At 35.5% G+C, this 25686-nt stretch overlaps 1 protein-coding gene across 1 annotated transcript; it reads left to right on the top strand.

The window, feature by feature from the left end:
* Window positions 1-14: 14 nt before the first annotated feature.
* On the top strand, window positions 15-25686 carry LOC123663276 (thiamine transporter 1-like). The gene is made up of 7 exons (XM_045597968.1): window positions 15-249; window positions 12421-12551; window positions 15389-15533; window positions 22847-22992; window positions 23625-23810; window positions 24707-24924; window positions 25204-25686. Exons 1-7 carry the CDS (start codon window positions 15-17, stop codon window positions 25451-25453), a joined length of 1311 nt encoding a protein of 436 aa, XP_045453924.1. The 3' UTR covers window positions 25454-25686.

The following is a 25686-nucleotide window of genomic DNA, read 5'->3' as shown; positions in this document are numbered from 1 at the left end:
AAAAATTTTTTGAAATGCAAAATTGGATAAAAATAACGCTCGTTCTGTGTTTTTTTGGTACTTTACGTGAAATTCGACCTTCGGAACCGTTTGTTACAGAATTTTTACTAGGCGAATGGCGAAATATTACAGAAGCTCAATTAAATCGCGATGTTTACCCCGTTGGGACTTACTCGTATTTAGCACTTCTTGTGTTAGTATTTTTGATAACAGACTTCCTTAGGTTCAAACCAGTTATAATTCTCTCAGGTGAGTGTAGCGATTTCTTAGAATAGCTTCACTTTGGCGCCTTTTTTTGTTTTCCTTGAGTGTTTTGTAAGCCTCCAAGGAGGCTGTGCTTTTTTTTAATTCTAAGACGGACAGTATTGATAAATTTGTTTTAGTATTATATCAATACTTATTTATATATATATTATCATATCATTATCTATACTTTATATTTTCATTAAATTATTTTAGTAATGTTTTAGTGATATTCAATAACTGAAGACAAAACTAATTATTAATGAACTAATAATTACTTTCATGTAAAGAAAAAATGTATTACATAATAATTTCACAAAACACTATATACAATAACAATAAATATGACCCAAGATTATATATATTCTTTATTGTACTTAAGAAAGAAACAAGTAAAAATCATATTTACAAAGAAAGTTAGTAAAGGCAAACTTATCTCTATTAGACCCTATATCAGTCTTCCCATGGTGGTGATAACTGATGTTACTGTGGGGCCCAGTAGTGCAAAAGTGATTGATAATGTTTATAAATGTATAAACATATTCAAAATTAAGTAATATAAAATACATGTTTACTTGACTAACATACACACTTACATGAACATGTACATACATACAACATAAATACAATGTATGAGTTACATTTAATGTATATATATATATATATATATATATATATATATATATATATATATATATGAAAGATAGATGGCTTTACAATAACATTAAGTTGTTAATTATTACCGAAAAATAAAATTAAATATAAACTTTTAATTTTTTTTATGACACACGGTTTTACAGTCACAATGTACATACTATTTGACATAAAAAATAAATTATAAATTATAAATAATTAACACTATAATATTGGTTTAAATTACACAGTATATATATATATATATACCTACTATTTATGTTGGTGATAAAAAGGCAAAAGATTTATGCGTTTTGAAGGGAAACCAGTTATATATTTCATGATTATTAATGTCATGTCCATAGCACCCGTTGTCCCCAAATGTTGACAACGCTGTCATAATTTTATTAACACAGACTTATGTGTGTTATTATTATGTTATGTTATGGTCCACTAGTTTTAAGATAACTTTGTTGAAAGTCGTCGAGTTGCGGAAACCAGCCCGTGTTAACCATACCATACCATACTAAGATAACTTTGTGCCTGTGCTATAGCCCTATAGGTAATAGACAACTAATAACGCTTCATACTTTTTAAAACTATAACTTGGGTATCTTTAAATCAAGAGTGAATAGGCATCTTCTAGGTAAGCTCGCACCATCTTAGGCTGCATCTTCACTTACCATCAGTTGAGATCCCAGCTAAGATTTGGCCTATATATGAAAAAAAAAAATTTTTTATATATATAATTCTTCTATACAAGTGCTTGTCTCCTTACTCTCCCTAAACAACTGGACCGATTAGGTTCAAATATTGTATGTATATTTCGATATTTTCCTGGATGACTTGAAGTAAGTGGTGCTACTGTCCGTATGACAAGTGTAATGTGAAGATATTTCGGGTTGTACAGCTGCTGGTTTCGCTAGATCTTCTTCTATAAATATTAATATGTGAAGCAAAAACTTTGTGCCCCTTTTTACGAAAATTACGCGGACGGAGGAGTATTAAAATTTTGCACACTTATAGTTTATATAGAGAAGGAGTGCAGAATGCTAATATTTTTTTAAAATTATGAATAAAAAATACATTAAAGTATTAAGTAATTATTAAGTGGGTGCATACAAAGTACACATGTCAGAAGTGAAACTTCTTTGGCAAACTAATTTTTAAGTCTCGTTTATATTTATACAAATCTAAAGATTTATATTTCCGTTTCAGCGCCATATAGTTAGTTTGCAATGTAATACTATCGATATTAATGTAACAACCTTAGTAGTTTCTATAGTACACGCCAGGTGGCTCTGAGGTTCGACAAAAACGTTGCAAATCTTCGTGATGCTAATAATATTGTTATTGCGTTTCATCCGTAAAAAAAATACCCTCATGCGCCTAAAGAAGTTTCACTTCAAAAACATTACACACACTACCATGTATTTGACACACACACACACACAAACACACACCCAATAATGTACTCTTTTGTTTATTATTATAAAAGTATAGTCTCTAACAACAAAATCTTTAAAATGTTCAAACTTATAATTTAAATTATTTATGGTCGAAATTCGACCACAGGGCGACTACGAGCCCTGATGCAAAATAGTTCGTCTAGTATGGAAAGTAGTGCAAAGCGTAAAATAATACAAAGTAAATATTGGTAAAATAATTAAGAACGTTTAATAAAAAGTAAACTACAATTTGAGTAACATTTTAAAGTTTATTTTAACATATGTAACTGAAATTCTTTCATGACTTTACATAACATTAAAATTTTTAAAAAATATTCTAAAAAACACTCACCCAAAATAGTTCGTCTCCCACTTAGTTGTGTTGCCTTCTCTTAATGTCAGCTTTAATGCGAAGAGGCATGGTTGCAACCAACGCTGCACTCTCCTCAGGCGTAATTGACTCCCAGACAGCCAAGAGTTTAGCCTTAAGTCGCTCTTCGATTTTGATGGATTTTTAAGGAGAACTTTTTTCATTTTCCACCATAGGGTTTCGATCGGCGACAAGTCCGAGCTGTTAGATGGCCATTCGATTATAGGGATGCTTTTCGCCAGTAGCCACGTCTTTGTTGTCCTTGCAGTATGGCAGGAAGCACCATCCTCGTGAAAAATGAAGGAATCTTGATGCTAGAGTGACGGAATAGAGGGCAGTAAATTATCTTCCAAAAGGTTTTGATACCTTGCAGAATTGATAGAACCATCCACAAACTGCATACCACCAACACCTTGTGCAGACATGCAACCCCATATAATAAGTCACTTTACGTTTGAAACAATCAGTATGAAATGCCTCATTTATGTTCCGAATCACTTTTTCCTTTCATTGCCGAATGTCACTTCAAATTTGGACTCGTCACTCCAAATGATACTACGCCACTGATCGGAAGTCCAATTTAAATGATCACGAGCAAACTTCAACCTCTTTTTCTTTTGAACAGCAGTCAACAGTGGTTTCTCCTTAGTGGTGTAAAATCCGTAACCCATTCTTTTTGGGACTCTTGCAAGTATCAACTGAGACGTCTTTGTGAATCATGTCCTTCCATTGTACCGTGAGTTCTCCAGGTTGAGTACGACGATTATTTTTGATAATATTCTTTAGGATTATTTTTTCTGCTGCACTTGTGATGCGTGATCGACCAGTTTTCTTCAAACAACAAGTTGTTCTATTCTTTTTATAGTGCTAAATGATAGATTGGACTGTAGACCTGGGAAGTATCAATTTTTTAGATATTTGGTAACTTGGTTTGGCAGCATCGACCCCACAAACTATTTGCTTTCGAAGCTCTTCACACACGGGTTTACCACGACCCATTGTTATTTGAAAACTAATGAAAAAATCTTAAATGTTCAGAATTTATACTGTCTCACACGACAAATGACACAGAATTACTTTTACAAATTTAAATTATGCAACATAATTGTACAAAGAAGCAATGATCACTGATAGACGAACTCTGTTGCATCGATTAACAATTAGACGAACTATTTTGCTTATAACTTCTTCGAATTTAAAGCAGGATATGTATAAATTTAAAAAGCTAAAATAGTTTATTGGTTAATTATAAAAATGGCATAAGTAACGCTACATGCGATAGTAAAACAACTTAATATTTTATGTAGATATACAAAAATAATGAAGTTAGAAAAAATCTCACAGAGAAAATTTCACACTAGACGAACTATTTCGCATCGGGGCTCGTACTAGTATAAATAATTATGTTTATTACAATCATGCTCAGGGTTGAAATCAAACCCAGAGTCCCTGGACTAAAAAGCAGGGCAGCACCGATGGGCTTGTCAATTGTGATTAATTTATAATTCCTATTATAAGCAACAAATCTATACACATTATCCATCCGTCGTCATTACGTCATACGTTAAGAGGGGGGGGGGGGGGGTAAGAGATCGACAAAGTGTGAAATTGTGTGACAAGGCGTTAAGAGGGGTCCAAAATTTTGTGACATCACATTTCCAAATATAATAATATCAATACGTAAGTTCAAAAACATGATATTTCAACAACCTATCAATAACTAACTTACAAAATTAAAGTTATATTTGTTTACATTTTTGAATATCATATCAAAAATTGACCGCTCCAGCGGGATTCGAACCCGCGTCTCCGACTGACCGTGTCGGCGCTCTAGCCAATTAAGCTATGGAACAATGTACCCGCTAGAGCGAAATTTTTGATATGATGATTTTTATTTTCGGTTTAAGCGAACCGTGGCGCCGTCTATAGTGAGTTCTTTACAGAGACCCGTAACTATTCAAAGTTCGAATCCCGCTGGAGCGGTCAATTTTTGATATGATATTCAAAAATGTTTAGAATTCCTAATGTGAGGGTAACACAAAAATAAAATCGTACTTATTATATTTGTTTGTTGGCGAATTGAAATAAATGAAAATAAAAATAATGTCGAAATTATCATAAGTTTGCTCATGCAAATTTGCAAAATATGTGACGTCACACTAGGTAGGAGGGGGTGTCATAAATGTGACATCTGTGACTAGGACAGGGAAAGGGTCGAAAAATCGATGTATTTGTGTGACGTAATTTATGGATGGCCGCTTATGCAAATCAGGACACACTCATAAAAATCAATTTAACGACTTTAAAAGACAATAAGAGATGTGATCTTACTTTATAATTCATATTACATGAAATAAATACAATAATACAATATGCAAAACATACAAAAGTACCAATAAACGCAACCCAGCTATATCAAGATTAAAAGCTATAAACACTTTCAAGATACATTTTATCTAACCTATGAAGATTTGTCTTGTGTCATATCAGAGAAATGTGGTGATAACCATTGTGTTTCCGCTAGACTTTTTAACCGACCTCAAAAAAGGAGGAGGTTGGTAGTTCGACTGTATTTTTTTATTTGTGGTCACCTCATAACTTTTAGTGGTTATACCAATTTCGATAATCCTTTTTTTAAGTCGAAAGCTGGTTCTTGTCATTCTTGTCATTCATAAATTTAATTGGTATCTGACGAGTATTTTTTGAGTTATATCTAATAATGTGTGTTGAATTGACTATTTTCATCTACCTACGTTGTATTTACTTGTAGATGTAATTATGATTGAAGATATATATGTAAGAATAATTGCAGTTGGTTCTTTTTCGTTTGCAAGCAAACAATTATACAGTAATATAATTTTCGTATCTCCATAATCTGATATAATTCATTTATAATTTATCCTATGATAATCGTTTATAGTGTATATCAAGATAGAGATCTATTTAATTAATTTATTTCAAAACTTTGTGGATTAACAAAAAAACATTTGGTCCAAAAGCTACTCAGTCTACTCTACTATGTCAATTTGGTCTGGGAATGGTCTGCGCACAAATTATTAAAAAAAAAGGATCAGACCATTATAACTGTTTCAGCGGATCAAACAGAGTGTCTTCTTCTTAGGGAGTTCGAGGGAGAGTAGAGATATACTACAGGTAACTGAAGTAGGGCACAGCAAGAAATTTCCTGCTCAAAAAATGGAGCAGCCCGAGTGGGCACCTCGACCTTACAGAAGATGACAGCTAAATAATACTGCTTTCAGGCAGTGTTATTTTCCTGATGGTAAGTAAGGTAACCAGAGCTCCTGGGGGGAATCGGGGGTAGGGTCGGCAACGCGCTTGCGATGCTTCTAGTGTTGCAGACATCAATACGCTGCGATAATCGCTTACTATCAGGTGAGCCGTACGCTTGTTTGCCGACTGAGTTATATTTAAAAAATAAGAAGTACAACATTTAAGATCGATTTTTTTTTTTCATTACGGTTTAACACCTTTCAGAATTTTTTTGGAACATGGATATCATAAGAGTAGATATTATCAATCAAAGAGATAATTTTGTCATATTTATTTCAGATAAAGTATCTTTTTTGTTGTAGTAAATATTAAACAGTTTAGATAAGTAAAGTGAACTTTTGGCCTCTGGGGCACATGTTGACTTTCTATTTTTCTTTAATAATATTAAATTTCTGCTAATACGTTTTAAATCAGAAGTTTTATTATCTGAAGCTTCAAAGAAATTTAACGTACGTTTTCGTCTTACTATCACTTTGTTGACTCTATTTTATTTTATTTTTTACGTGGGGAAAATCCATCATGGATACCCTCCGGCGCGGGAGCGCCAGAGGATTATGTCAGACTCCTACTGACTAAAAAATCACCACGTGTTAGCAGTCGTCCGCCTGGGTGGGGCGAGATGGGGTCACGCTAGCATTCACCACCTCGCTCCGGCCCATGACTATCTACCCGAGCTATTATCTTCACTTTTTTCCATTCTAGATCTTATTAATATAGAACTTCAATTCCATCCTATGCACAATATCCACACGGTTCTTTTAAACCCTACTTCTCCATAATATATTCCCAGTTGTTTAACTTACTACTTTGTAAAACCTTTTGACTTATAAGGGCTCAACCGTGATTTTTTTTAATGAATACCCAAAGAAATAGTATGTCTGTATCTGAAATTATAAAGCCTTTATGGTTCGGTCAGCATAACATAAATTGTTCCTCCAAAAACTATAAATCGTTTCGTTCATATGGGGATATGTTGAAATCCTTATCACAAGGTAGTATGTTCGAGATATGTAGTTTTTGATAAGAGGCTCATTAAAGACTAGCTGAAACTTTGTATTTTATTTATTTATTTTTATTTATTTATTTATATATACATACATATTTTTATTTTTACAGTAACAATGCCATTAAACCCTTATTGGGTTTGTCTTGGCATATTTACATTCGAAGTTCTATGTTTTAACACAATAAGAAAAGAAATATATTAAAAAATATTTGTGTGTGCTACAATCTATAAGTCAAAGTTGCTCTCAGTATTAAGTACAGGAATACAAATCAAAATATAAATAAACAACAATTATGCAGTATATAGGGTAGTTTAACAAAACATTTGAGAGATGCAAGCATAATGTTTGTGCGCAAAATGCGGGTACATGTTCAATACCGTGCGGACAACACGCTCACTGACAGGTTTATACATATACAGTCTGTTTACTGATTCGATATAATTTAAAATAAAAATAAAATAGCTGTGTAACATGTTTTTTTTTTTAATATGTTATTTTTTTTTTTTTTTTTTTTGTTTATCGTATATATTTATATATAAAGAGATACATTAAATATTACAATTTTACAATAAGGCAAACTAGAAGTAATAATTATCATAATGATTCAAATTCATTCCTAATATTTTGTGTATAGTATTGTTTTAATTTATATTTTACGTTTGTTACGCTTAGCTTGTTTCTAAAATTCACTGGCAATTTATTATAAATTCTAGGTATTAGATAGCTACACGTTCGCCTACCGTAACAATTCGAAGTTTTAGTGTTCTTGATCATATCTTTCTGATGGGTCCTTCTTGTGACAATTTTAGCATCTAAAGGCATAAGAAACCGCTGAGAGTTAAGGAATTGATAGATCAATAGCGCACACTCAACCTTCTCAAATATCGGCATTACTTCACAGTAGCCAAATAAGGCGCGATAGTTTTCCTTGAACTTAATTTTAACCTTATTAGGTACTATTTGTTTAAGCAGTCTAATTTGTAGGTCGTAAATCTTGCTAAGGTATGTTGTATAGGTTCGCCCATAACTTGTAATACCATATGATATAATGGAATCTCCCAGTGAAATATAGAGATTTCGTAAGGTCTTTAGCGACACTTTATTTTTAAGTACACGTATTTTGGATAATAAGGCTCGTAACCTATCACATATCATCTCTATATGAGGAGCCCAATTGAGTCTATCATCCACAACCACCCCCAAATACATAGCGTTTCCGACTTGCTCAATTCTCTCACATCTGCCAGCACATTGTTTACCCTGGCTTCTATGAAGACAAGAGTGATTGTGCGCTATTAATTCAATATTTTTAAGGCCTCGAGTGTTGTAGGCTGACCTTACGTGTATGAGCTTAGTTTTATTAGCATTTAAAACTAACCCAGCATCATGAGACCACATGCTCAGTGCTGTGAAATCAGTTTATAAGTTTTGCAAAGCTATTTCTATATTTCTGTCCCCACTAATTAAACACGTGTCATCGGCGTATTGGTATATTTGGCAATATTTTAAAACATTTTTTGCGTCGTTTACGTACGTCAAATAATGAAGAGGGCCAATTACCGATCCTTGAGCAGTGCCAATATTAACATTAACAGCGTCACTTATGGTATCGCCAACTTTAACGCTATAACTTCTGTTGGAAAGGTAGTCTTTACACCATTCCAACAAAGGTCCACGTATACCAGTGGCGTCTAATCTCTCCGCTAACTGATCATGTTTTAAGGTATCAAAAGCTTTACTATAGTCTATGAATAAAAGCAACACGTGTTTTTTACTATCCAGGTGAGAGTTTATTGCGTCAGTAAATTCTGTGAGAAGAATACTTTTTTTAGGCCGAAATCCAAATTGTGTATTAGTTAATATGTTATTACTTTCATAAAAATTATAAATTTGTCCAGCAATATATTTTTCAACTATTTTATTTATTATAGGTAATAAGGTTATAGGGCGATAATTAGAGTATTGATCTGCACTACCTTTTTTGAAAATTGGTCTAATCAGTCCACTTTTAAGTTCTGAAGGATATATACCTTGCATTACGCTAACGTTAATTAGTTTTTTTATTGAATTTACAATCTTGTCCCCTATTTCTATGAGGTCGAGGGCGCGTATTTTATCTATACCGGGAGCTTTTCTTGGATTTAGTGATTTAATAATTTTATATATATCTCTGCTCTTTGCTTTCTTAAATAGCATTGTTTTGTCTTCATTAATTAGATAGTGCTTTTTGTCCAGTAGTGGAGTATTGCATTGTGGTACAATGTCATTTACTGATTTATTAAATTCGTTTGCAAAATTTTTAGCTATTACATTTTCATCAATTGTGTACTTTTTAAATGCTTTTAATATTATGTCGTCTATTGATTTAGTTATTTTACCCATTAAACAATTTAGTACTTTCCATGTTTTTCTTGGATCATTTTTGTTTAACAATATTAAATCAGATATGTACTTATTTCGAGATTTATTAATTAATTTATGTGTTTTATTTCTAAGATTATTGTACTCTAGGCGTAATAGTCTATTGGTGGGATCTTTTAGGCATCTAATAAAAAGTTTATCAGTTTCATTACATTTATCTTTAATTTTATCATTAATCCATTTGTGATGATTACGTTTTGAATTTATGGATATTTTTTTTTGTTAAGGTCGAACGTGTATATGCGTCATTAAACGTACTAGAAATATAATTGTATATTTGGTTTGGACAATTCATTGACTCAGTTATTTTCCAGTCTATTTTATTTAATTCATTATTTAATTTTTTTTTATCGATATAAGAAATTATTTTTTCAGCACGCTGTATAGTGCGTACTCCGGTAAACGTAGCAATAATCATACGACGGTCAGCCATTACTGTACCCAGCACTGCCGAACAGAGTTCTTCAGCGCAATTTCGGACAAAAATATGATCGATACACGTTTTACTTATTCGACCTTTGGTCGTCTCAGTTCTTGTATAATCCGAAATAATGCGCTGAAGACCCACCCTCCTCGGATAGAAAGTTCATATAACGTTCCGTAGTGACATCTTTGTTTTTTAGGTCTATGTTTACATCACCAATCAAAATAAAATTTTGGTCGTAATAGTGTTTGCCTAGTATTTGCGGGAGTTCCGATTTTAGGAAATGATACTTACTGTTATTAGGGGGTCTATACAGTGCACAAATAGTCACGGAAAGATTATGTGAAGTTGTAATTTTGCCTATTAAGCATTCGGTATGAAAGGTGTGGTGTGTACATACAGAAAAACAGTGATTTTCGCGAACATATATAATAATACCTCCACCTTTACGTTTTTCTCGTAACTTTGTGTACATTGCATAGCCTTTTATATTAAACATACTACTTAGATGTTCTGAGATATTGACTTCAGTAAGAACAATAACGTCTATTTGATTTTGATTCTTACTGACATGACAAAGTAGCTGAGGGTAATTCTTAATTAGCGATCTTATATTAATATGTATTACAGAGAAATTATTTTTGGGAGGTATTATTGACAAATAGTATCCTAAGTTAGGACAATCAAATATTTCTGAATTAACATTATTATTAGCCATTGGTTACAGAACTTAGTACATGCGGGGGTTAATTGGAATCTAAAGTACCTTAAGATAAAAGTTGAACTATATCTTCTTCGAATCTAACTACCTTTATTTTGCTGTTGTGTTCTTTGCGTACTAATATATTTCCCTCTGCGCTGGCCCATATGAATTTATACGTTTCGGATAATCGCTGCTTTGTTTTATATAACAGCGTCTTATTGTAGGTAGTAAGAGCATGACGAACTAGGACGTTTTTTTGTGCATTATTAGTGTTAGCTTTAGGCATCAATTCACACAGTTTCAACTTAGCAGCTTTGGATGACTTAACCCAAGAGGCGGGTTCGCTGTTGTTGTGTAACTCCAATGTAATAATTCCGTCCGTTTTACCTTTAATGCGTTCAATACTCTTTACGTCCCCTATGTTTTTGTCGAGTTTATTTGCTATTATTTTAGTTATTTGGTTCAGGTCTTCATTCTCCTCATAGGGTACTCCAGCTATTTCGAGGTAGTTAACGAGGGTTTTTTGTCTATCTTCGTTAATTCTTTGTTCCATAGCCATCATTTTCAAATTGAGGCATTTATTGCTGTTTTCTAGACTTTCATTCCTCTTCTCGAGCACTTTTATCTTAGTTCTAAATGCTGCCATTTCTTCTGCGTATTCATCTACTTTGTTACTGCAATATTCCATAGCTTTTTCTAGTTCCACTAGTTGTTTTTTTACTGCTTTTTCGATGTTCTTTGAAATGTTTTCTATCATTCTGCGGATGTCAATGTTTACTTCCTTAGTTTTAGGAATTTGCTCAATTTCTTCTTCTTGCTCATCATCTTCAGGAACGATAAGTGATGACCTTTGGGGCGATCTGCTCACACAGTCGTCACACGTCCACTCGAGATTTTTAGCTTTGATGACACTTAGCTGTTTGTTGGTGAGACTGGCACTTTCGGCATTGGCATGAACCACTATACCACACTTGCTGCAGTGTACTCCAGGATTCTTCTTGGTGATAGATTTATCGCATTGATCACATTTAGTTGGAGCCATTATTGAAGGTAGTTTTAAATTTTTATTAACGAAGCACACACACGTTACTCGTACGAGCGGCGAACGACGAATATTATTATTTATAAACCTTTACTTGGTGGTGAGTGTATCGTTTTTGACCATAACTTTAAGCGCTATCTTTTTTAATATTAATTCGAAGTAGGTATGCTTTTACTGGACGAATCATATAAGAATATTAAGATTTGATATTAACATGCGGGTCGCCATTCTGATACTAAAAAATTTTTCCGAAAGGTCCTTTATCGTAATCATCCTATAACAGGTCTTCATCTCGTGCTGATAGCTGGTATCAATTTAGTTAGCTTTTAATCTGTATGTATCTACTTAAGTACAAATTGACCTTGCTGCAAATTGATTAGTGGCAAGGTCATTCATTCCTTTTGTAGATATCTGATAGCTCTGCTGTTATCCAAAATTTTTATTTTTTATTTTATTTTATTTTATTTGGATAGCTTACAGCTTATTATAACTATAACTCATACAGAATATGAATAAAAAAAAAGCTAATAACAAGCTATCACATGCTGAAAATTGTGATCATTTTATTGTTGGATGCACGCTTTAAAACAAACACGCGGTATTATAAGATTGTTTATTTTATAATTTTATATTATTTAATAATTTTAACGATTTTACCTACACATTTAAGAAATCTAAGTAGTAGGGTACACGATTTGGGTTATCTTTACGTGAATTATTAACCCACATATGGACAATACGGCAATCAATATTTATGGATTCTTTATTATTACTTTCCTTTGATACTGATTATTATTTATTACTTACTTCAATTAAAAGGTTTATGATTCTGTTGAAGGTATTAGTGGCATATCTGTTTACGCTGTATTATTATGGACAACAAGTATAGAATGGCTTCAAGTATCCCAGTTCCTTTATGGGCTGTACATGGCTACAGAAGTTGCTTATTTAACTTATATATATGCAAAGGTGAGTTTTAATATTATTTCGTACAACATTAATGTACCTAATTCTTCTAATATTATAAATACGAAATTTTCTGAGGAGATGTTTGACTTTTTAACTCGAATACTACTGAAGTGATCATAATGAAACTTGGGACGTAGATAGCTGGAAAGCTAGAATAATATATATAACATACATATAGTACTTTTTCCTTTACTACTTTCCTTTTTATCCCTAAATTTCCACTACGCGAGTGAAAACACGCGACGCAGCTAATCTATAATATAAAAATGAGTTGCTGAATGTGTTGCTAAGTGCAAAACTCGAGAACGGTTGGACCGATTTCGCTAATTATTTTTTTAAAATATTCCTTGAAGTACGAGGATGGTTCTTACGGAGCGAAAAATTCTAAAAAAAAAAAAAATTTAAATTTTCTGAAAAAGTCTAAAAACAACACTTTTCTATACTCCCATACAAAAGATTTGTGATAATACTTAAAAGTCACTGTTAGGCGATACGAAGTTCGCTGGGTCAGCTAGTATACGATAACTTTAACTTAGTATACAATCGATACCTTGGGTTATTACAATTGTTCATATAGGGTATCTTATAACTACTCGTATGTATTATGTATCTTATACTTATATACATTGCCAGTAAACTATGAAATTATCTTATAGATACTTGGTATTGTTTATTTCGTCAAGTATGTTTGTAAGTCTGAATGTGTCATGTAAATTATTATCTTTGAGTTTCAACGACCTACCGCTACGGTTCCACAATCCCTTTGGTATACTTAAAGCGACCTATATATATTGTATAACTTAAAACATTACTACCACTCTTGTTTCACTTTTATTGATACGGCACGGCAGGCAATATCTTGCTCAAAATTTGGATCCTTACAAAAGATCATAGTTAAATAATATGTAATTCTCATTACTAGTGTTGTGTTGCTGTGGTAAGGCAGCCAGAAAACCTGGGGAGGGTCGGGGATGGTATCTTCTAGTATTGTTGGACTATACGTTGTGTGTTGCCATCTTTGTAGTATGGAAAAAAATTCTTTTAATCACTGTTGGTCATACTTTTGTTACTGATCAAAGTGTTAGGTACATCTAATATATAAAATTCTCGTGTCACAGTTTTCATTGCCATACTCCTCCGAAACGGCTTGACCGATTTTCATGAAATTTTTTGTGCTTATCCGGTATCTATGAGAATCGGCCAATATCTATTTTTCATCCCCCTAAATGTTAGGGGTAGTCCACACCTAAATTTTTTTTTTATTTTTTAGACAAAATTTTTAATTTCTATTTTTTTATGATACAACATTAAAAAATACATACAACCCTAAATTTTCACTCTTCTACCACCAACCCCTATTTCTTAATAGCGTTTAGCGGCAAGACAACGTTTGCCGGGTCAGCTAGTAGATATATTATATATATTATAGTTTTATATGTCAATAAACGCGAATTAAGGGTTTCTAAATTCACAGATATCGGATTAAAAATTTTAATTATTTTTATAAAGCACCAAACCTTAAAAGTATAAGCTCTAAGTCTTGAGTTAAATTTATATTATCGTAGATCAGTAATCGAATATTATAATTAGTTTTTACAGTCATGGTATCTACTCTGTTAATTTATTAGTAACATTCAGTAACATTATTGGCCCTTTTTTGAAAAATGTCAAATACTACCAATGAGAGACTTCCAATCGACGACAACGATATTGCAACAATGAATGCACGTGCTTTATAACTATCAAGTTAAAAATCTAATAAATAAAAGTCTCGTGTCGCGGTGTTTGTAGTTAAATTCCTCTGAAACGACTTGACCGATTCTCATGAAATTTGTGTGCATATTGGGTAGGTCTGAGAATCGAACAACATCTATTTTTCATCCCCCTAAATGTTAAGGGTAGTCCACCCCATAATTTTTTTTAATTTTTAGATAAATTATTTATTCTTTATTTTATTATGATTTGGCGTTGAAAAATACATACAACCCTAAATTTTCACCTTTCTACCACCGATATTTAAAACAACGTTTGCCGAGTCAGCTAGTATTTAATAAAATAAGAACACTGAGAACACAGACTGATTCTCTGAATTCATAATCGAATGTATGTCATATGATCTTTCTGAGTCTGTTTTTATTTTTTAATTATGTTTTTAGAATTTTATTTAAAGGAACTCTATTTAAAGAAAAATCATTGTATTTTTTATGTGTAACACATTAATTTAAGCGAGATGAGTAGTTTTTTGGGCCTTCCCGTAATTTGAAGTCAGTTTTTTTTATAGTGTTAGTTGTTATTAAATTATCAAAATCAAAATCAAAAATAGCTTTATTCAAATAGGCTCCAAGAGAACTTTCAAATCGTCATTTTACAAATTAAAACTTTAAAAACAAATTATTATTTTTGTAAAAGTTAGCTACTACCGATTCGGAATGTAGATTCTGCAGAACAGAATCGGCAAGAAACTCCGCAGTTACTCTTTTGAAAATAAATATAAACTGTGTTTTAGTACAAAATTAGAAACGTGTTGCATGAAATACAGCGTCACTAAGTCCACACATCTTTATCAACCATGTAATCCTGCACCGAGTAATAAAGCTTTATCTATTTTTTTTATAATAAAACCTTTAAATTTATGTTGAGACAATTCCAAAATCGTTTGTGGTATTTTATTAGACATGCGAATACCATGACCCAGAAAAGAAACGTTTACTTTGCGCAGTCGGAAACTTGGAGTTACAATTTTGTTATTACTATTACTATTTATTTCAAAACAATGAATATTTTGGCGGATATACATAATATTGTTATAAATAATTATAATAATTATATGTTCACAGGTGGATTCCGCGAAATACCCTCTGGTGTCGTCGTGTACCCGTATCGCGGCGTTAACGGGTCGTTTCTTGTCCGGAGCAAGTTCGCAACTTCTCACGCATTACGGGCTAATGAATTATCGGGATTTGAATTACATCACCTTTGCCGGTATGTTCTCCCTGTACTTTTTGATAATATATTATCGTCATTTTATACTAAAGATTTTTTTTGTGACTTCGTTTATCATGGCTTTAGATATTATTGTTATTGCAAATAAATAAATATGAAAGTAATCTTCTTATATTCAAAACTACTCCATTAGGGTGAAATTCGGTGTCCGAACATACATACACAGCGCTACTATGAGTAACGATCGCTTTTAGGTATTTATGATAACAACCGGGACCGACGGCTTAATGAGCTCGCCGAGGCACAGTGGGGAGACTCACAAGGACAGACATCGCAAAGAAATATTTGTACAAATACAAATATCTATCCTGAGCGGGAATCGAATCCGCAAACCATCGGTGTTATAGGCAAGTACTCGCACCACTACACCAGAGCGGTTGTTAATTTATTAATTAATAATCGAAATTGTCCGGTAGACAGGTCACATGAATCGTAAGTTGCGGCATTAAATCGGTACAAGGCTACTGGCACATTTTCGTGCCGACTCGATGACTTTTGTTTTTAACCCCTATAACACTCGCAAAAAAAAGACTAATTCAACGCTAACCCATACTTGCAAAACGGATAAGCCGTTTAGCCTGCAAATGACAACAACGAATTCGATATAAATACATATAAATATGAGATCGAAAAAAACTTAACCCTCTTTTGGCAGTCGGATAAATAATACCCAATATTTTCCACTTTACCAAGAACAACGGAGGAGCTTAAAAAATTGCTATATACCTACAGACGTGTGCTCATGTTTAATAAGGATGATTAGATAACAATCAAAGCAAATAAGAAGAACAATGGTACAGCGTGCTCTTTAATTGACATGTGTACACTAGTATGTACCTACCTTAACAGATTACTTATGACTGTTCTTTATGGATAAATATTCTTAGTTTTATGTAAACGTTAATAGAAAAATTTTAACAAAAAAAAAATCGTTAAGACAAAAAAAATATATCTAAGTTTAGATGGTCGAACACTCGAAGCTGCATTTAATTACGTATAGCTTGTTATACAATCATGTCATACCTATCAAAAAAAAGTTAAATCAACATATTTTAGGCTTAAAAATGATGAACGAAACTCTCACTAAATTGTCACAAATCATATTCCATACTGTGTGGTTACGGCAGTAAAGAATATAGCCACCCCTTTCTTCCCGTGGATGTCGTTAGAGGCGACTAAGGGAGAACAGGGTTCCACTAAGGGAGAACAGGGTTCCACTACCACCTTAGAACTTAAAAAGCCGACCGATGGCAGAATAACCATCCAACTTCTGGCTCTGAAATACACAGGCCGAAGACGAGGAGCAAAGTCTTCGGTGCAACAAAGCCAGCCCTGCGGTCACCATACTGCCTGCCCAGCGTGGTGCCGAAATGAATAAAAATCTTACAACATTCACACACGGTCGTCTGTTCCTATGGTAAGCAACTTAATGCTCGTGTTATAGCTAACAGCCGGCTTATACAGCTAAATATTTTGTTTTTGATAAATATATACATAGAAATATTACATATATCTATATCTCTATATTTAAAAAAGCGAAAGGTCACTCATCACGAAATCTCCGAAAATATAACAACTATAAACTTAAAATTTGGCAGGTAGGCTCCTTATAGGACGTAAACATCCGCTAAAAACGAATTTTACGAAACTCGACACCTAAAGAGGATAAAACGGGGATCGGAAGTTTGTATGAAAGGCCTATGTTTTTAAAGTAAAAGACTTGAAATTTAAAATGTATGCTCTATAGATGGTGAGAAGGCGTCCAAATAATGCATCGTAATCTATATATAGAAAAGAGAAAGATCACTGACTCACTCATTACGAGAACTCAAAAACCGCTGGATGGTCCATCCATCCAGGATGGACAAAGATGAAATTTAGCAGGGAGGTTTATTGTTAGTAAACGTCCGCTAAGAACGGATTTTTTAATATTCCACTGCTAAGGACGTTTGATTGGGGTTGATAGTTTGTATGAAACATATACAGCAGCTATGAGTTCGCCTGCTAGGTTATTTATACTGCAGCCTGAAAATAAAACTAAAAATGTGGTGTATAGAGAGGTTTTATAAAAATAACTAATAAATTATACTAAATTGTGCCTTCTAAAAAATTACTCAGCGTGATAAGCATTTCAAGTGACTGAAATAAAAAAATAATTTGCTTAAACATCTTTATAGTAATGCATATCTTCATAACCACGCGAACGTAGTCGCGGGCAACAGTTAGTGTATTATAACAATAAGTCCCCAAAAGTGTATGTGATTGATTCCCTCAAAATTTACTGAACAGCTTTTCATGCGGTTTTACCAATGGAGAGAGGGCTTCAAGAGGAAGGTTTACGGAACGACTAAGCCGATTTTGATGAGATTTTGAGTTTCACTGGAAGTTTTCCGGGAAAACTTTGTGACTCACTGATTTAAACGCGGGTGAAGCCGCGAGTACAGCTAGTAATTATATATAAATATATTGTTATATTGCGGAAAACCGGGATGTCTTGCGCGAACTCAGTGAGGCCTTTTTCCAGCAGTGGACTGACTGACTGACTTGATATAACGCTTAAACAGATAGTTGATTCCGTGTTCATCATCATCATCATCATCTTCACTTTAGCTTGGTACAGTCTACTGCTGGACATAGGCCTCCGCAAGTTCAAGCTCCTCATGTGTGTTTGCCATATACCACCACGGTGGGCAGGCGGATTGGTGACCGCAGGGCTGGCATTGTCGCTCCGAAGACGCTGCTGTCCGTCTTCAGCCTGTGTATTTCAAATCCAGCAGTTGGATGGTTATCCCGCCACCGGTCGGCTTTTTAAGTTCCAAGGTGGTAGTGGAACTATGTTATCTCTTAGTCGCCTCTTACGACACCCACGGGAAGAAAGGGGGCGGCTATATATTTTATTACCGTAACAACACAGATATTTTGTCCAAATGAAAGTCCAGTAATAAAATAAAAAATAAATAAAACAACTATCGCAGGTTAGCTGGAAGAGACTTCTTCTAGAGTTATCTCTACCGGCTTTCTACATATAAATTATATAATGTCTATAACGCCTGACTGAGCGCAATAGTCAGCGGTCGTCGTCCGTGCTACATCTGACGCCCGTTAGCAATAGTTTTCATTCATTAGTTTTGTTTCATTGCATATTGGAAAATTACTAAAATCGGAAACATCGACATTTTTTTTATTGTCCGCTTAACTTAAACACGCCATTACGTCAATGCGCCAACACGCCAATGTGTCAACACGCCAATGTGCCAATACGCCAACACGCCAACAGTCCAACACGCCAACATGCCAACACACCAATACGCCAACACGCCAATACTCCAATGCGCCAACACGCCAACACGCCGATACGCCAACACTCCAACACGCCAATACGCCAACACGCCAACACTCCAACACGCCAATGCGCCAACACGCCAATACGCCAACACCCCAACACCCCAACATGCTAAAGCCCAACACGCCAACACGTCAACACGCCAATACGCCAATGCGCCAACACGCCAACACACCAATACGCCAACACGCCAATGTGCCAATACGCCAACACGCCAACAGTCCAACACGCCAATGCGACAACACGTCAACACGCCAATACGCCAATGCGCCAACACGCCAACACGCCAATGTGCCAATACGACAACAGTCCAACACGCCAATAGGCCAACACGCCAATAGGCCAACACGCCAATACGCCAACACACCAATACGCCAACACGCCAATGCGCTAACACACCAACACGCCAATGTGCCAATACGCCAACAGTCCAACACGCCAACACGCCAAAAGGCCAATGCGCCAACACGCCAATGTGCCAATATGCCAGCACGCCAATACGCCAACACGCCAATGCGCCAACACGCCAATACGCCAGTGCGCCAACACGCCAACACGCCAATACGCCAACACGCTAACACGCCAATACGCCAATACGCCAACACACCAATACGCCAATGCGCTAACACGCCAACACGCCAATACGCCAATGCGCTAACACGCCAACACGCCAATACGCCGATGTGCTAACACGCCAACACGCCAATTTGCCAATACGCCAACACGCCAACAGGTCAACACGCCAATACGCCAATGTGCCAACACGCTAATGTGCCAATATGCCAACACGCCAACACGCCAACATGCCAGCACGCCAATACGCCAACAAACCAATACGCCAATGCGCCAACACACCAATACGCCAACACGCCAATACGCCAATGCGCTAACACGCCAACACGCCAATACGCCGATGTGCTAACACGCCAACACGCCAATTTGCCAATACGCCAACACGCCAACAGGTCAACACGCCAATACGCCAATGTGCCAACACGCCAATGTGCCAATATGCCAATATGCCAACACGCCAACACGCCAACATGCCAACACGCCAACACGCCAACATGCCAACATGCTAGCACGCCAATACGCCAACAAACCAATACACCAATGTGCCAACACGCCAATACGCCAATGCGCCAACACGCCAATACGCCAACACGCCAATACGCCAACACGCCAACATGCTAACACGCCAATGCGCCAACACGCCAACACGCCAATACGCCAACACGCCAACACGCTAACACGCCAATACGCCAACACACCAATACGCCAACACGCCAATGCGCTAACACGCCAATACGCCAATACGCCAACACACCAATACGCCAACACGCCAATACGCCAATGCGCTAACACGCCAACACGCCAATGTGCCAATACACCAACAGGTCAACACGCCAATACGCCAATGCGCCAACACGCCAATGTTGCCAACACGCCAACATACTTGTCTTGTAGTCCCATTTAAATTTGATCGAAATCTGATGACTACTTTTTGAGTAATCTTTGATGATTTTGATTTTTACTCCTTCCTATGTTGTAAGTATTACTTGTCAATGTAATTGAAATCGGTTTTTTCGTTTGTGCGTTTGTAATCAAACTTTTTTACAATTTGACTTTGTATAAATTTCTTTATAGAATACATATTTTAATAACTTCGGATATAATATCGAATACAGAAGTTTATAGCGTTTATAATTTGACTAGCCCGTTGGCGCAGTTTGTAGTAGCCCTGCTTTCTGCTCCGGGGGTTGTGGGTTCGATACCCACCTGAGTCTGGGTGTACCTAATACACTCAGCGGCACGGAATCTTGGCCAAACTCATAACATGCGATAACAAATTTTTAGGTGTGTCTAACTTTTTTCTTATTGTATAAGTGGGTAGAAATAATGTTTACGTTATTCCTAAGAGGATATTTAACTGAGTTGACGGGCATATTGGTTTGGATTCTGAAGTTTAGTTGAATCGTGTCATTTATCCGACGAACTCTACGTTTTGAATTGTGTTGTGGAATTTGCGAGTGTTAAGTTGTCGAAGTTCTTCGGTTTTATTGTGATAAATAAACATCTAAAGGCGCCTAAAAATCCATAAAAATGCCTTTGTCACCAAGTCAGATTCCACAAGCAGTGGCATTTCTCGAACAAGGGATAACCCATCGTGAAGTGGCTACTACCCTTAATGTACCGCGTTCTTCGATCCAACATGCACTAAAACGGTAGCAAGAGACTAGCCTCTGCACACGCAAACCAGGTAGTGGTGGTTTACGTTGGACGTCAGCTCATGACGACTGCTTTATTGTGTTAGAGATTTTAAGAAATCGCTTCCTTACTGCTGTCGAGATCCAGCAGCGGCTTCAAATCTCCAGGAACGTAAATGTTAGTGAGCGTACGGTGAGAAGATGTATAGAGGAAGTTAATTTAAGGGCAAGAAGACTAGCCCGTAGCCCACAGCTTCTCCCACAGCATAGAGCACCTCGACTTTAATTTGCCCGCGAACATGCTAACGGTCTCATGAACAAAGGGCAAGGGTTTTGTTAACGGATGAGTGCAGGATCGCTTTAAATGCATCTGATGGTAGACAACGTGTGTGGAGAAGGAAAGGTGAACGATATCTGGCGATTAGTAGCACTCCAACAGTGAGTTTTGGTAGAGGCTCTATAATGGTATGGGGTGGCGTTAGTTCTGATGCATGTACAGAATTGGTCATCGTCAATAACGCTCTAACTGCAACACGATACGTCGAGGATATCCTTCAAGAACATGTTTTACCCTTTGGAGGGTTTATTGGATATGACCAATTTATTTTAATGCATGATAATGCACATCCTCACGTACCTCAAATCGTAAATGAATACCTTCAAGAGGTTGGTATTCAAAAATTGCAGTGGCCAGCTCGCAGCCCCGACTTAAATCCAATAGAGCATATTTGGGATAAGCTAAAAAAGACAATTAAAACAGCATCGAATCCACCACAAACTCTTAACCAGCTTCAAGATGCTGCATTGATTGCCTGGCGCGACTTGTCGCAAATGGACATCAAAAATGTCATCCAAAGCATGCCAGACCGAATGCAGGCGGTCTTAAGGGTTAGAGAAGGAAACACGCGATATTAAAAAGCTCACCAAAGATCAAAAAGTTCAAACAGTTTTTATTACTAGTGCTCAAAACTGCAGTGTTTAATTTTGTGTAAATGTGATTTTGCGCTTAAACTTCATTATAAACTAAAAAAAAACATTATTTATGTTTAATTACGTATCAAAGACGTTAATTAGATGAACAACGATCAAAATTGGCTTAAATTTGCAGTGTAAACTGAAAAAAATTAAAGTTATCACAAATTTTATACTTGGCCAAGTTTCCGTGCCGGTGAGTGTACTTGTATTTATTTCTATATGTATTATTCATAAGTATATTTATCAAAAAATATTAACTATATCAGTCGGTTGCTACCTATAACACAAAATTAAGTTGCTTATCGTAGGAGCAGACGACCGCGTGTAAGCTATAAGATATTTATATTTATGATTTATTATGTCATAACATTATAGTTTTGATTACGGACAAAGCGTCTTTATAACTTTTACCTCTGTAAAAAATTATATATTCACCGTATCTTAAAATTAATTCTCTCCGTTTAATTTAAAATGCTTGACTTCTTTTAAGACTCTGATCATTCTGATCGTGAGTCTCATCTCTTTTCCCACGGGAAATTGCAATGAATTACTCAACAAATACAAATGTGACAAATTTTATTTAATCACTAATTATGCGTGATACACAGCCAATATACAGACAGACAGGCATAAAAGATTTTTTTTATTATCTTTAATATACAGAACTGGATCTGTTACATTTTTATTATAACAATAGTTGTTACTACTTACTAAGTCAAGTTTTACTAAGTCAAAAAGTGTGATAGGTATTTTTTTTTAATTCACAGCACAAATTTTAGCAACTTTTTGGGCATTCTGGCTGCCACCTGTCCCTTATGGAATATACTTTCACAGACGATCAATAGTAAACTTTACACAAATCGACTTAGGGCAGATAAATATAGACAAGCAAAGTCCTCAAGACTCTGAAAAGGTAAGTAATCAAGTATATTTTCACCTAAAAATACATTAAAAAAAAAAGAAAATTAAGGTATTTTTGGGCGGAAAAATTATGAACTAAACTCACTTACTAAATTGTCACAAATCATATTCCATGCTCTGTGGTTACGGCAGTAAAGAATATAGCCACTCCCTCACTTTCCGTGGGTGTTGTAAGAGGCGACTAAAGGAAAATACAGTTCCACTACCCTCTTGGAACTTAAAAAGCCGACCGATGGTGGGATAACTATCCAATTGCTGGCTTTGAAATACACAGGCCGAAGATGGGCTGCAACTTCTTCGTTGCCAGTCACTACAAAGCCAGCCCTGAGGCCACCAACCCGCCTTCCCAGCGTGGTGACTATACGCAAAACACAAGAGATCGCGCCAGTCGTCCAGCAGTGGACTGCGATAGGCTGAAGTGAGTTATGTTGAATAGTAAAACACTCTGTCAAGGTCTATTATGTTTTAAAAGATAATAGATAGAACGTCAGCGCTTAAATTTAACTCTTACGATTGTCCACTGCAGGTTGGACGATGAATTCCTACCAGTCCAATACCTCATAAATTGCATCCCCGTAACGATAAATTAATTGCAGTCAACTAAAATTACCAAATCTGTTACAGCGTTCATTCCGTCATGACGTGACTGACGCGACATATCTCATAGTGCGTCACGCACGCTCAGCGTACACAAGACCTAAAGTTCTAGCGTGGTCATCGTTATACGCTGTAGCGATGGCGCTCTTTGTCCAAGCTCAGACGTATGTTCAGTTACTTTGGAAACAGATACAGGAGGAGAGTAATTCACCGGTTAGTATTATGCTTTTAATTTTAGATTGTGAGATCAGGATTTGAAAAGAAAGTACCATTTAATTAGAGAAGTTGTGAAGTTATAGAATTAAAAAGAACCAAGAGTCGAAGCTCCTGTTGTTACTTATCTTGCTTACTTTTGTATAACGCTCACCTATCCCTAGAAAAAAATGTTAGGGTACTCTAACACCAATAAGCAACGGAAATCACTAGGCTACTTCTTGATAGTAACCCATTAAGTCGCTCCTAAATCGCCAACTAATCAAATCGTTTCTACAATTTTTGAATCAGTCGTTAACAAAGTGATATTGTTCATAAACCGACTTCTTAAAAAAGGAGGACGTTCTCAATTCGACTGTATTTTTATTTGTGTAACCCCTAAGCTTTTAGGCACTTGATGTACCGATTTTAAATATTTTTTTATCGAATGATTTAGCCTGTAACATCCCACTGTTGGGAATAGGCCTCTGTCTCCATGTAGGAGAAGGATAGGAGCTTAATCCACCACGCTGCTCCAATGCGGGTAGGCGGATATGTTCCCTACTATGAGTAACGATCGCTATCAATTATTTTTTTATAACAACCGGGACCGACGGCCTAACATGCTCTCCGAGGCACGGCGGGGACTCACAAGGTCAGACGTCCAAACCGGAAAGAAATATTTATACATTTACAAATATCCATCCCGAGCGGGAATCGAACCCCTAATATTATCCCTAATAATGCTTATTTAATCGACTGCTATATCGACTACCTGCGTCGTATTACTTGTTGACGTAATTAGTATCGAATTTTTTTTTATCGTTTCCGAACAAAAATTATTATAAGAACTATTGTAATAAACTATATCATATGGAATCATATATTACATTATTTTTCTGATAATTTATTTTCAGGTAGCATACAACGGCGCAGTGGAAGCTGCTCAAACTCTACTAGGCGCTCTCGGCGCATACGTAGCGTCGCACTGCGCACGCGCATACCTCCCCGCCCCAGTAGCCGCCGTGCAGGGCCTCGCCGTATTCATAGGCACTTATATACCTAACGTGTTCGTCTCCTACGCGGGCTACATAGTAATGGGTCTGCTCTACCATTACACTATCACATTGGCCAGGTGATAACACATTTTCTTAAATTTATGGATGACTGATGACAATGTCAGGATAAAAGTAGCCTAATCATTATAATTATATTTGTTATTATTCTGGATTTCCAGCTATCTACGTACCAGTTGGTACGTTTGGATTACTTTTTTTTTGGTTATTCTGACTGAAAGATCAATTTACCTCTAATTTGACCTGTAATATCCCACTTCTAGACATAGGCCTCATTCTCCATAAAGAAAGGTCGAAGCTTAATGTATCTTTAATATAATAAATTTATTTGTTTACAGTGCAAAAATAGCTGGACAACTCAGCGATGACAGCTGCTTCGGTCTAATATTCGGTATTAATACTCTGCTCGGTACCGGTCTACAGTCTCTGCTCACGCTTGTAATGATACAAAGTCTTACCTTACACATAACAGCCCAGTACTTCACACTTAGTTTCCTGTTAATTATACAAGCAGGGCTGTGGATGTTCGGCTGGGTAGTACAACTATGTAGACAGAATAAGAGTATCAATGTAACGAATCAGTATTAATAGTTTGGTTGCTATGGTTTTTATTCTGATGTATCAGTTTTTAATGTAGGGTTAATCTTTCAAGTCTTATTTTGTATAAATGTAAAAATAAAAATTGTGATTTTTATTTCAAATACTGGTAATTCAATTTCAAAGACAATACTTAATTGAAAGAAAGTATTTGAAATTCAAAAAAAACTTCAATTTATTAACTTGTACATCAAATATGAAACCAATATTTTTTTATTATTATT

The sequence above is a fragment of the Melitaea cinxia genome, chromosome 2 (assembly GCF_905220565.1).
Source record: "Melitaea cinxia chromosome 2, ilMelCinx1.1, whole genome shotgun sequence".
Classification (NCBI taxonomy): domain Eukaryota; kingdom Metazoa; phylum Arthropoda; class Insecta; order Lepidoptera; family Nymphalidae; genus Melitaea; species Melitaea cinxia.
Note: the sequence above shows the minus strand (reverse complement) of the source record. Positions and strands in the feature narration are given on the sequence as shown.